Source organism: Chlamydotis macqueenii, chromosome 3, assembly GCF_036417535.1.
Source record: "Chlamydotis macqueenii isolate bChlMac1 chromosome 3, bChlMac1.mat, whole genome shotgun sequence".
Taxonomy (NCBI): domain Eukaryota; kingdom Metazoa; phylum Chordata; class Aves; order Otidiformes; family Otididae; genus Chlamydotis; species Chlamydotis macqueenii.
The window spans coordinates 13,887,682-13,900,588 of NC_141558.1; the positions used below are offsets into that span (position 1 = coordinate 13,887,682).

The window sequence follows — 12,907 nt, forward strand, 5'->3', positions numbered from 1 at the left end:
TTTTGGTGGTCCATTATTTGTTATACTGGATCTACTTTCAGTAGCAATAATTTTGTCTATTTATTTCAATTTTTTTTTTTTTTTTTTACTAAAGGACTTCAGCAGGATAGGGGAATGAATTATTTTTCTTCCATAGCCTCTGGAAATGACCATATCCTGTGGGCAAGGATTAAGTTCTGACACCTTCTGTAACAGTGATTTGTACTGATGGGCTTGTTCACAGAAAAGGCCCTTATATCACCCACAGGTGGTTTCATGAGGAGGAAGAATTTCAGATAGGTAAAAAGATCTGTAATCTTTTATCAGATGAGACAAAAACTTCATGGGTGGGGACACAGAATAATTCTGCTGTTTTAGTTCTTGAAAAGAAATTTTATCTGTCAAGGAGTCAGAAGTATAACTCCCAGTAATCCAGTCCACACACAGCCCTCACAGGTCTTGAAAAAGCTCATTTTTGCCCTATACCCATTAGGTAAGACTTCTAAAAGCAGTCAGTGTTAGCCTAACTGTGGCCAAAATAACTGGTGAAAGCTCACCAATTAGTTCAATGGGGAGAGTCAAATCAATAGTAAGTGCTTTTCAAAGTCCCACCACTTATCTTTTAACATAAACATATGAGTTCAAAGAAAGATAAGATGAGAAAAGTCAAAAAAGGTCAATGCCAGCCACCTCTTTACTTAGGAACAACTATACAACAATAGTTGAGCATATCTGAACAACAAAACACAGGTAATTTCAGTGTTACGCTTCCAAAATATTACAGTGAGGGGAAAAACATTCAAATGATGAAAAAAACCTTTGTGGCACTATCCATTAAAATTTGCCAAAGAGAAAGATGGAGGGATACTTCACTGGAGTATTCTTTTATTCATAAATACACAAGTCAGTAGCAGCATTGTTCATTCTAACAGGGTACTTCATTATTGCAAAGTGTAGTGTCAAAATCCACATATTTAACTCACTTCTCTTGATGTCAGAAGACCACGGCATACCCTAAAGAACAAATATTTGAATACTGGTAAAATACTATCAGTGAAGTCTTGGGTACCCATCTGTTGCACAGATAATACACATACTGAAATGGCTGCCATTTATTACCAGTACTTACAAAATAGTCAAGACTTCTGGTGTGTGTGTATGCATAATATATACACACACAGTATGCATATGTATATACAGCTATATCTATTAGTTATGTATCAATATGCATATAAATTTATTCTTAAATATTTACAAACAATTAGTATATTTTTTCAGGCTCAGGTTTTATATTGCTTTCAGCTGACTGAAAGGGCATATGGAAACAATGGAAACATATGGAAAAAAGATCTGTTTTAAGACCAGATTGTGACATGTTTACTCATGTTGAATAACATATGAGGAATATTCCTTCTGTGGCATAAAGTACTCTGCCATGAAGAAGTGTCAAAATGCAGCACTTTGCATTTACTCACGCTGTTAGATATTTGTCGTTTATTTACCTGCAGCAGTGATAGTGTGAAGTCAGAATGAAATCTGGCGTTTGATTGTTTCATTTATTTGCAAATTCTACCCCATGATAATTTTCTTGAATCAGGGTTACTCTTTTATTTACACAAACTGGAAAGAAGCTCTTACCTCTACTGTATAGGAATTACCAGGAAAGATTATTGAAGTCTCTCATTTGTAAGTATTATCCTGCTTAACCTATGAGCTTAAAAATATGACTTTTCAAAATAGATTGACAATGCCACTCTGTATCTAAATAGTGTTTAAACTGTGAGAAATTATTTGCTACTTAAGCCTGATGAGACACTGCATATTTTACACACCCTACTTTGCCTAGGCAGTAACATGGATCTTCAAAGTGTGAATGGTTTTATTTATGAGGGGTGCGCGGTTACTCATCCTCATGCACCTTGGAGAAGAGAAAGAAAGAACAGAATTTCAAGCTTAGCTCTGAACAGCCTGAAGTTTAACTGTTGTACCCACATTGATTCAGTACTGATATCACTTGCAGTATGCAAACATTTGACTGCTGTACCCACATTGGTTCCAAATTCCACCTGAGCTCCGTTCAAAATAGCTTGAGATATTGGCTCTACAGCACTTCAGAGGCTCAAGGTCATAAGCTAAACTCCAGTTTATTTGTGCTGAACACATGTGCCCACACAGCCACACAAGAGAAAGTCAAAGGGATATTTGAAAAGCATTAACCCACTTTACCTAGGAAAATGCCAATTTGCATAGAGGATTATTATATGTACAACTAGGAATATGCAATTATGGCCCTTTTAGTAGACATCACATACGTGAGCCTTCCATTCAATTCTATACGAGGTTGATGCTGAGGTCTTGATCCTGGCTAGTCCTACTCCTTCATTTCAGCCCAAAGTAAATGCCACATGAAGGAGATAGATCTTCTTTCATTTTAAAGATCCTGATCCTGCAAACACTTGAAAAGGCAAGTAGTTTTACACACATAGATCATCTGCAGAATCAGAAATGCCCCAAAGTGCCAAAATAAAAATATTAAAAAAAAAAGAAAAGAGAAAAATGTTACCATATAAAAGCATAATCTCAGTCTGAATGGCCTCTGCTAATGTAAGTTCTATGATTCCTCTAGACATATCCACCTAAATACATTTGTGCTTAATCCAAAATATTTAAAATTAAGAAATGAAAGTGCATATTACTAGCTGCTCAATTATAAATCCTGTAAGACAAATTCTAGTTCATTTCTCAAAGGTAAATATGGTTGAAGTAACTTAATTTCAATGGCATAGCGGCATTTCAATATACAAAAAAAAAAAAGAACTTCCCAGGGGATTTGTGTTATTTAGACAAGATAATACTATTTTGCAAAAGAGAGCATGCAGAGTGCCACTTTAAAAAGAAACAAAGCACTGGTAGTTTATATCTGTATAGATTATACCTATATAATCTGGAGTAAATCCATTGATATGCCAAGTAACAGAAGATTCTTAGTTCATTGCCTTTTTCCAATCTGACATCTACGCTACTCTCTTTTTGATTTACAATCAGTTCTGTAAAGTATCTGATCCTAGTATTTATTAATTTTCTTTACAATAAAACTGTAAAAAAAAATCTGACAGATTAAAGTAACATTGTGTCAGAAGATCCATGAGTGAAGGGCAGTTTTGCAGGTCTCAAAATACAGAGAAGTTAAGTATTTCATAATAACAAAGTAAGCAAATAAATTCCAGACTTGCCATGGAAACACAGATACTCATGAACTAACGGCAGCACTTGATCACACTCTAGTCATATATTATTATCCTTTAGACTTTAATTCTGCAGTGAAACTGCCCGCAGTATGGTAGCCCAATCATACCTCCTTACATATTTCTGGATTAATTCTTTGGGATCGGGACTTTTTTTTTTTTTTTTTTCCCCAGCAGAAAACACGCTGTTTGCACAGCATAAGCAGCAGCCCATACAACTTTTTATTCACAACCAAGTATAATCCTGGACAGAAGACTGCGAGCTACTAGTAGAAATCTTTCATAGAAAATAACTAAATCTTAAAACTAGCAGTAGCTATACCTGCTACTTCTGCAGCTGCAGACAAAGGGTTGGGAACCTGGCAGGCTGAGGTACCTGATCCCACAAGATGCTGTGTATCTCCAGTGCGATCCAGCGTTCTTTCAACTCCAGTCAACATAGGTTGTTGAGTTACAGATGTTCAACACATCGCATGAACAGGTGTATAAACTCTGTCAGATTTTTGCATGTCACTTACCTGAATATGAAAGACATTAAAATGAAATGAAGCAGGATAATTAAGACTGTGCACACTCTAGCACAGACCAAAGGCCATTTCTTGTCACATCCTGAAGGACATATCTTGTTATACACGGCTTTTAATCTGAAATTCACATCTGGATCAATAGCATATCACCCTAAAAAAATACGCTATGAAGGTTTTTATCTTTTTTTTTTCATTTTATGCCACTATAATGACTTGAAAGGGGAAAAAAATCCTAACAAATGAAAGTAAAGTAAGATGGAAACATAAGATGGAGATGGAGACAACATTCAACAGTGACAAAATCTATTTTGCTACCAATCCTTACAGTCCTCTACCTATACGCACAGCCAATAACCAGTAAACATTTTGGTCACGACAATAAAACATTTCACAAAGGCTCTCTGTGTTTCAAGAAGACATGAACTGAATTTTTAAGAAAATGTTAGCCTCAAAGCAATTCAAAAGATCACATTTGAAAAAGACAAAGAAAATCATATCCAAGCAAAAGAGATTCTAGAAAACTGCTACCCAAATAGCTAACAGAAAGCTTGAAGCATGACACAAAAGAAAGATATGCAAAGTATCCTGACATTGCAGTCATATCACAAGTCAGCATTTCAAGAACAATGAATGAGATATAAATATTTACCCTAGGTAGCTAGACTGAAGAATGTAAACAGATTCCACAGATATAATATAATTTGTCAATATCTTTACTGCTGGAAATGGAAATGTTAACTCAGGCAGGTCACTGATTCTGAAAGATGAGTGTAATCAATTACATTTTTTTACCTGTCCATCACTCACACCATTGCCTTTCTTGCAGCTGACTGCTCCCCTGCATTCCATTTCTTGTTTCAAGGCACTGAACAACTTTTTATATCCACTTTTCACTCTCTCTTTTTCACCATCTCCCTACTGCCTTCTCAGACTAACACTGCTTGTTTCAGAACTACTCTGTTTTCTTCCCTTATTTTCACGGTATTGCCTGTTCCCACTGTCTCCCATCTCAGAAAGGTGGCCCCTCTGGTCTCTGAAATGCCATCTTAAATCTCACTTCTTCTTAAGGTCCACAAATTTTAACCACCTGCTAAACAATAAAATCTGATCCAAAGCTTGCTGAAGTCAGTGAGAACCATTCCATTAACTTCAATGGACTAGGAATCAGGAACAGATTGCTGTCAGTAACTCAGGACTGAAATCTAGCAAAAGAAAAAAACAGAAGGACCTGTATGTTAGTTAATAACAGACTGCCACTTGAACATAGTCGTTGCAAAGCTACAACTAGGTTAATACCATTTGTGAATACTTCCAGACCTTAGGCAAAGGACTCAGGCCGTAATTTTACTGTTACCTTTATCTGTACAAATTTGGAGCAATGCCAAAGACTTCTGCCAGAGCTTGAACAAATAAGCATAGACTAGTTTCTATGAACTCCTTTATACACCACAAAATACCACTCTACACCTAGCTATGTAAAACAAGGAAAATTGCGTTCATGAACCAGGTTAATAAATTGCTACAAAACCCCCCTGAGTTAAAATGGCTGTTTAGATAGAGTGATGGAGCATTTGGAAAGCACAGTGAAAAGTTTAAAGCCAGTATGTTTTAAATTCTCATTGGCAAGGACATGCAACACTGTTCTTGCAAGGATCTTCTCCGTAATCCAGTATTATACATCCAGGAGCAATTTGAAGAAAAGGCATTCCAGAAATCAAAAATAACAATGTGACTCCACTTCATTCTTCCTGTTTTCATAAACAGTTATTTATTCCTTCTTCATGTAATTCTCCCTGCCTCTTCCTACCTCAGTTCTCTAATGCCTATTTTTTATAAGGGGAAATTAATATAAATTACTTTTGCCTACTCTTCCCTCTCCTATCATTTAAGTTTTAATTTTTCGGCTGTAAAGCCAGTGCCTTTCTGCAATCCCCCAGTGTTCCCACCAAGTGACGTAGCAAAATCACTTCTAGCAATTTGGGCGATGATGATCTAATGCAGGATAATTACTAAGACACACAAATACTACATAGAGGACTCTGTTCGTGTTATGGAAAAAGCTATCGTTATCAGACAGCAACTATCACCAATATAAAGCTAGAATATGACACACATTGAAAAAAATTTGTTGTGATTCAAGGCCATTTCAGCAGTAGTTTGACAGTAATGACCTTATATTTTACTAACCAAGGTACTTTAGAGGACGGGATAAAAGTAACACTGCCTATTGCCACATAACTTTGCCAAGTGGATCAGCAAACACAAAGCCAGTTAAATGACCTCCACTGAAGGGGTGCAGTTTGGAGTTTTTTTCAGTTTATTTTCTGTATGGTGGTTTTTTTTTTTTTAAATAAGATATTTATGCTGATACTTTTATTATAATGAGGTACACTCCACCCTTCAGTTATAGGAGGTAAATGCTTTGTAGAAATGAAATTACTGTTGCAACAAGGTTGCTTATGACATTGTTTAATACAAAAAGGAACGAGGACACAGTGCATTGATGGGGGGTGGAGCTGTATATACAAAACAGTGATTATTACTTCTATTCTGCCATCTAACACAGATGTGAGAAGAGGGGACAAAAACAAATGCATTTTCTTTCCAGTACTGAAACATGCAAAGACAAAATGCCTACCACAAGTTGTATGCAGCTCAGAATAATACTTAAAATAGACAACTCTAGAAATGCCCCTGTATACTTACTTTGTTTAGATTTTTTAATACATATTTAATACTCTGATCTTTCACTTCAAAACTTGGAATTAAGCAATGTGTGAATAGAATCTGAAATACAGACAAGGCATTGCTCACATCACATTAAAATGAATCTTTTAAATGCAGCTGTGGATTTCTAAACTTAGATTTGAACAGGATTTTTAGTTGCTTGGAAATTGAAATGCAACATGAGCTTGGCCACATCCCATCTTTTTTTCTTTAAGTGGAATTGTAAATATACAATAAATTGCTGTTTCAAAGAGGCAACATGCAGAAATCAACCCTATTTGTTTCTTGCAGGATTGTGTCAACCTGTGCATGAATAGATATTGAAGCAGTGGTGCAGTGAGAATCACTACAGCGATACAAATCCACAGCTCAAGCAAGAGATCCAGCCTCTAGGATCTCAGAGGGACAACACCAAGTATATGGTTCTTTGAAATACAACCACTTATTTAACCAATTAATTTAGTTTCAGGAAAACAGCTGCTCACCAACTTTTTTCCAAAAGAGGAAAAAAAAAAAAGGCAGGGAGGGTGGGAGGAGGGAAGAAGTGGAAAGAGCTTATGCATTATGATAACATTTAGCAGAGAGCTGCAAACAGAAAGCAAAGACAAAAAAAAATATTTTAAATGTGACAGAATTCAACCAGAAATGAAGACTTTTTTTGCCTGCTAATATCTTGCCAGAGTTGGCTGGACAAAATTTGGGTTGCAGCTACGGGCTGAAGCAACACTGTTGAGAAACAAAACAAACAGGCATTTACCACCCTCCCCCCCGTCCCCTCCCACCTAGCAAAGTGTGACTGATGCTTTTGGTTGGCTGCAAGGCAAATATTAGCTAGAAAGTCATTTAGCTAGATACATATCCACAGCTCCAGATGTTTAAAACTAATCATGGATTAAAGCCATGAAATAAAAATTTAAAAAAATTTCAATTTGAAATTTTATTGGCATGTTGCTGGAATGGTCAACATTGATCGACAGGAGAGACTTTGTCCACATACTCTGAGAACAGCCTCCCTGCACCTCCCCCCTCTTCTTCCTCTCTCTTGCTCTTTCAGCATGAATGCCATTAAAAGCCAAACAAAATAGTGGCTATGGGTGTAAAGAATGCTGGTTTTCTGGAACGTTGCCATGGATCCTGCTCCTGGTCGCGTCCCACGGAAAGAGGGTGCAGCCTCCCGTCTCTCTGGCAGGCTGGTGTCCTCGGGCAGGGCAGGAGGAAGGTAGCCAGGTACCCCCGCTACTCCCTACTCTTTCCCGTCCACTATAGCCAGGTCTTTGATCACCCTCAGTTTGCCACTGGCATCGATCCTGCGCTTCTCGCGTATTAGGTCCTCCAGGCTGTGGAACCTCACCGTGTGCACCTTGTTCTCGGCCAGGTGGATCTTGAGGCAGTACTGCTGCTGGTGCGGGGTGCCGGCAGCAGCCTGCAGCTCCCCCCCGGCTTTGAACTCCCGTTTCCCGAAGCGGCACCAGGCGGCGAAGCTCTCGGAGTTCGTCCAGCAGATCTCGTCGCTCTTTAAGCCCAGGTGCCCGCAGGCGTTTTGCACCACCAGCTCCGCCACCAACGGGCGGAAGCGGTACCAGCTATTCACCACCCGGCCCACGCCGCCCGCGGCCCCCTCGTACAGGCTGTCCTGGCGGATCTGCCCCTGGTGCAGGTGGATGATCTGCCCGCCGCCCACGTACACCGCCCAGTGCGGCGGAGGCTGCTCCGACGGCCCCAGGTAGAGCAGCTCCAGCAGGTCCCCCGGCTTGCAGAGGGCAGGCAGGGCTGACAGCGAGTAGACGCTGAGGTCCCCGGCCTGGGGGCCGCTGCTGACCTTGGAGAAGATGCATTCCTGGCCGCGGAAAGCGGAGAACTGGGTCTCGTTCAGGACCAGCTGGTGGTGGAGGTGGTGGTGGTGGTGGGTGGGCGTCTCCTGGCCAGGGCTGCTGGAGCCCTTCACGCTGTACTTGTCTGGCTGGCCTCGCTCGTCCAGGTCCTCCTCCTCATCCGAAAAGAAGTAAGCCACCCCGACGCGCAGCTCGTCTTTCTCGATCCCCGAGGGGTCCCCGGTCGGCAGCTCGCTGTAATTCAGGTGGGTGATGCGATCCAGTTGATTTCCCATCAATGACGGGGCGAGGCGAGGGCAGGAATCGTCGGATCTGAAGGAAGGGCGGGGTGGGCAGGGACAAGGAGAACAAGAGAAGGGAAGGAGAGTGCAAACGGAGGGAAGGAAAGAAAAAAAAAAATCAAGGCACATACAAAAGATTTCAGCGATTCCGCCCCAAGCCCCCATCCCTCCCCCTCTCCTTCCTTCCCTTCTGTGTGCAAGGGAGAAACTCCCAGCGCGGATCCTTCCCCCCTGCCCTCAGGGTGCGGGGCAGGACAGAGCCCTGTCTCTCCGGCGCTCTCCGGGCCGCGCCGTGCGGTGCTGCCCGAGCCCCGCGGTCCCGGAGCGGCCGGCTCCCTCCGCCGCGGGAGAAGGCGGCTCCCCGGCGCCTGCCAGCTCTGTGCGGGGGCCGGAGCTGCCCCGGCCGCCTCCGCTCCCTGCGGGACGAGGGCTCCCGGGGCACGGGGAGGGGCTGGCCCCGTGGGTTCCGAGCCCTTCCCTTCCCTCCGCCTGCACGCAGCCGAGCCGCGCCGGGCAGCGCTGCTTGCGGGAAGGCGGCTGGAGGAGCTCACGGCCTCGGGGCTGGCACCTCTGCCCGCCCGATCCCTGCAGCCCGACCAAGACCCCGCAAAAAGCAGGCGATCAGCGCTCCACCCCTCCACCCAAGCGGTACCTCTCGCCCCCCTCTCCCTCCGTACCCGTGTTCGCCCAGCGCCAGAAACCCGCCCCAAACTCCTTTAAAGTCGTCCTGTCCCCATGGGCGCTGCAGACAGGGGTAAGCTTCGTCCTCCCCACTGCCTCGCCGGCTCCTCCGCCCGCTCCGCTGTGAGCTGCCCGGCCCCTCCGGCGAACCTAAGTACCGCCGGCCCCGCTCCCGAGCCCGCCCCGGCCCCGCTCATTGGCCGCGCTGCGCCGCGCCCGGCGGCGGCGGCAGGGTTCCGCGGCCTCGTTGCCCGCCCGGGCCCCGCCGCCACCTCTGCCTCGCAGGGCCCCGTCGGCCCCGGGCGTCCCCAGAGCGGCCCCGGGGCTGCGGCACGGCGGCTCCTCGCTATGGGGAGGCGGGGCTTCCCTGGGTGAAGGGGGGTTATGAGGCGTGCCCACCGCGGTGTGCCGCTGCCAGGAGGTCCCTGCGCCGAAAAGAAAGAAAAAGGTGGGGAGGGAAAAAAAAATACTTCCAGCAAAAACCCGCTCAGGCTTCAGCTGGAGGGTTGCATGTGTCCAAGAGTTGCTCCGTCCCTCAAGGGTGGAGGTGGGATGCCCCTCACCTAACTTTAGCAACCTCAGGAGGTACCTGTACAGTCTAAGCACCTCTGGGGTTCCCGAGAAAAGCACCTGTGGGTTTCCTGAGTTGCACGGCCTATTTTGGGAAGGCGTGAACTGCCCTAACGAGGTGCCTGTCTCTTGCTGTCGCTTAGATGGGACGTTGAAATGTTGACTGGTCGACGTTAGGTGAGGTGACTCTGTGTCATCTTCCACATCTGGCTGAGGCAGCGGTCATGGGTTGTCCTCAGATGTGACCAGAAGACATGCTGTGACCTGTCTTAAGTAAAAAATGAGACTGCCTGACAGTAGCAGTACATTGCTTCCTAAAACATACGAAATCAAAAATCTGTCATCTATAGTAGTTAATACCATACACACTTTTACACCTAATTTTGCACATTATGGAAATGAAACTCAGAAATTAGTTCATTTGACCATCATTTCCCTGTGAAGCAGTGTCAGTGATGGGATTGTAACCTAGTTCTTCCAAGTCCCTAGTCTTGTGCTTTAATCATGCAAACTCCCGAGAAGAGAGAATGTAAATATTTAAAGACATTTCATGAAAAAATCTGATTACATTCTTTGGATCATGTGTGAATCATATTAAAACATCAGTTTTATCTAGAAGTAAACTAACTACTTTCTTCATGATAGAAATAGTTTTGTCATTTAAACATAACTATTTCTGCTTTCACTGTTTGCGGATAATATGTCTCTTCACTGCTGGCCTTTTTCCAGTCTTCAGGTTTAATTAAGTGAGAACAATAATGCCATCACTTTATGGTCACGATAGAGAGACATACAACCTCAAATAAATATAGTGAATTTCAGTTTCTTAGGGTGCAAGTTGTACGCCTAAGTTCATATGGGTCAAATACTGAGTTTCTTAGATAGATGTGTTTACTTCGAATGACCCTTTTCTTTTTCCATTCAAATATTTATATGGCTGTCTTTCTAGAACGGCATTTTTTTTGTCCTCATTATTTTTTTAACATATGCAAAAGCACCAGATCATAAATGGAAGAGAAAAAAGGTTGTGTTTAGTGATACGACATTCAAAGACTGAGATCCATTATTTTTCATTGAGGCAATTATACTAATCTGTTGATGGCTGCAGACTTCCCATGTCTCATAAACCCAGGGGCTACAGCCTGAGACTCACAGGAATTAAGAAGACTTACAGCAGTTAAGGATGTAGCATTCAGGGTCTGTAGAACTAGAAAGAGAATTTTGAAAAAAAAAAAAAGTAAAAAACCCCCAGATTCTGTACTGATATATACATTTTAAAGTTTTACAGGACTAAGCATAACAGATGGATGTTATTAATTTCTGTAATTGTGTAAATGCTTTTCTAATAATTATCAGAAATAATGTGTTCTTTTATGTCATGACCTTCACCAATTGTAACATTTTAAATTAAATTATGAAAACACTCTAATAGGTTTATAGTTAAGGCTGTAAAACAGTGTTTAAATATTTTAATTTTTTTTTAATAGCTGTTAATGTACTTCATTGTTAAAGCTAGTTCAAGTTGAAGGCCATTTTCTGTAGGTACATCTTTCATCAACAGTTCCTGTTTAAAGTCTGCATCTTTTTAGGTTACACTTGCACAATTCACACTTCCCACATTTGCCAATCAAGGCTATGTGGAGTAATTTTTAGATAGTTCTAAACAAACAAAACATTATTTCATCTTTTCCTTGCAAAATAGTGGAAAACAGACTGCTTCAGTGAACTGCAGGTGCAGAAGGAAGGAGTCTGGCTCTAAGGAAGGCTGCTGTTCTAACTAGGTGGGATATCTCCTGCCAAATTTTAACCATTTTCTTTGTCTTCTATGCTTTTGCAAGTCTGCACAAAGAGGGTATTCTGTCTCTTGCTGAAGCACTTACAGTCCCCTAAAATCCACATCTTTCCACGGCCTCTATTCAACACACCTCCAACACTAATTTTCTCATTTCATTTTGGTTCTCGTGGCTGCACAGTCTGTCTCATCAGTGCTTCATGGTCTACTTCTATCCCCAAGAAGGGCTTTTTCCCTCAATTTCTTTTCAGTCTCCGTTTTTAACTATGATGAAGTGTGAAGAAGTTGCCTTAAAAAAAAAGCAACAAACAAACAAAACAGGAAAACTCCAAACTTATAAGCATAGTTATATAAAACTGTGATTAAAGGACTCTGCAGAAAAATCATAGAAATTATGTAAACCAACTGCTTGAAATAAACCTCTCAGTCTGAAGGCTTCTGTTGATGTTAGAAGATGTTACAAAAGCAGTACACAGTGTCCACAGAAGTGTATTGCTGTGGCCTACTGGAGATGCTTCTTTTGTCTGAGCTGTTCTGATGAATACCTTTATCATCTCCTTTAGATGTTTTACTTCCGGGAGCTCACAGAGTCTTGTTTAGCAAGGCAGTGACTGCCAGTTTGGCTGCTCCCAGATGCCCGTGTCACTGTTCACACTGCCGTTGACCAGCTTCAGCCTCATTAAGCAGGGTCACAATCTCTCCTTGGACCAGGACATGGGAATTTTCCATGTTACTAAGCTTAGTCCATTGTTACGGACCTTAACAATTTTTTCCTCATACTGAGTATAGGAAAGAAACCTGGTAACATCCTCATCACTGGCTCTGTCCTGGTCTACGCTGAGGGAATGAACTTAGATTTTTCTGTTGCTGTTTTTCCCTTTTGTGCCTTTTTCCATCCTTGGCATTTTGTCACTGTTGCATTTATGTTTAATTTAATATAGTGAAAACTCTTAAAATATGTAACAGAATAGATGCGCAGTAGCTTAGTCTTTAAACCTTTTTTTTTTAAATGTTCTTATCATCTTGCCTTGAGCTGAGCTTTGGAGCCTTCTTGGACCCCCATTGCTAAAAGTGGAGCTGAAACCTCTGTTGATTTAAATGAGTGGGAAATATTTGTGCAGAAAAAAAGTAGGAATGCATGTTTCAGTAAACAACCAGAGATAAAAAAAAAAAGTTATGATAACAGTGGGAACTTTCCTGTGTATTATAAACTTTCCCTTGATTGTAGAAATCTGCCCATTGCAATTCTGTTAACATTGAATCTCAGATGCCC

At 42.0% G+C, this 12,907-nt stretch overlaps 1 protein-coding gene across 2 annotated transcripts; it reads right to left on the minus strand.

Moving 5' to 3' along the window:
- Positions 1–654: 654 nt before the first annotated feature.
- LRATD1 (LRAT domain containing 1) lies at positions 655–9,425 on the minus strand. 2 transcript variants are annotated; one of them, XM_086745596.1, is made up of 3 exons: positions 9,269–9,400; positions 7,830–8,622; positions 655–993 (listed from the first exon to the last, which is right to left on the minus strand). In XM_086745596.1, the coding sequence occupies exons 2-3, from the start codon at positions 8,583–8,585 to the stop codon at positions 865–867; spliced, it is 885 nt and encodes a 294-aa protein (XP_086601722.1). In that variant the 5' UTR covers positions 8,586–8,622; positions 9,269–9,400; the 3' UTR covers positions 655–864. The 2 variants fall into 2 exon arrangements, with proteins under 2 accessions (XP_086601722.1, XP_086601721.1); XM_086745595.1 differs by lacking the exon at positions 655–993 and having other exon boundaries at positions 7,401–8,622; positions 9,269–9,425.
- Positions 9,426–12,907: the final 3,482 nt, after the last annotated feature.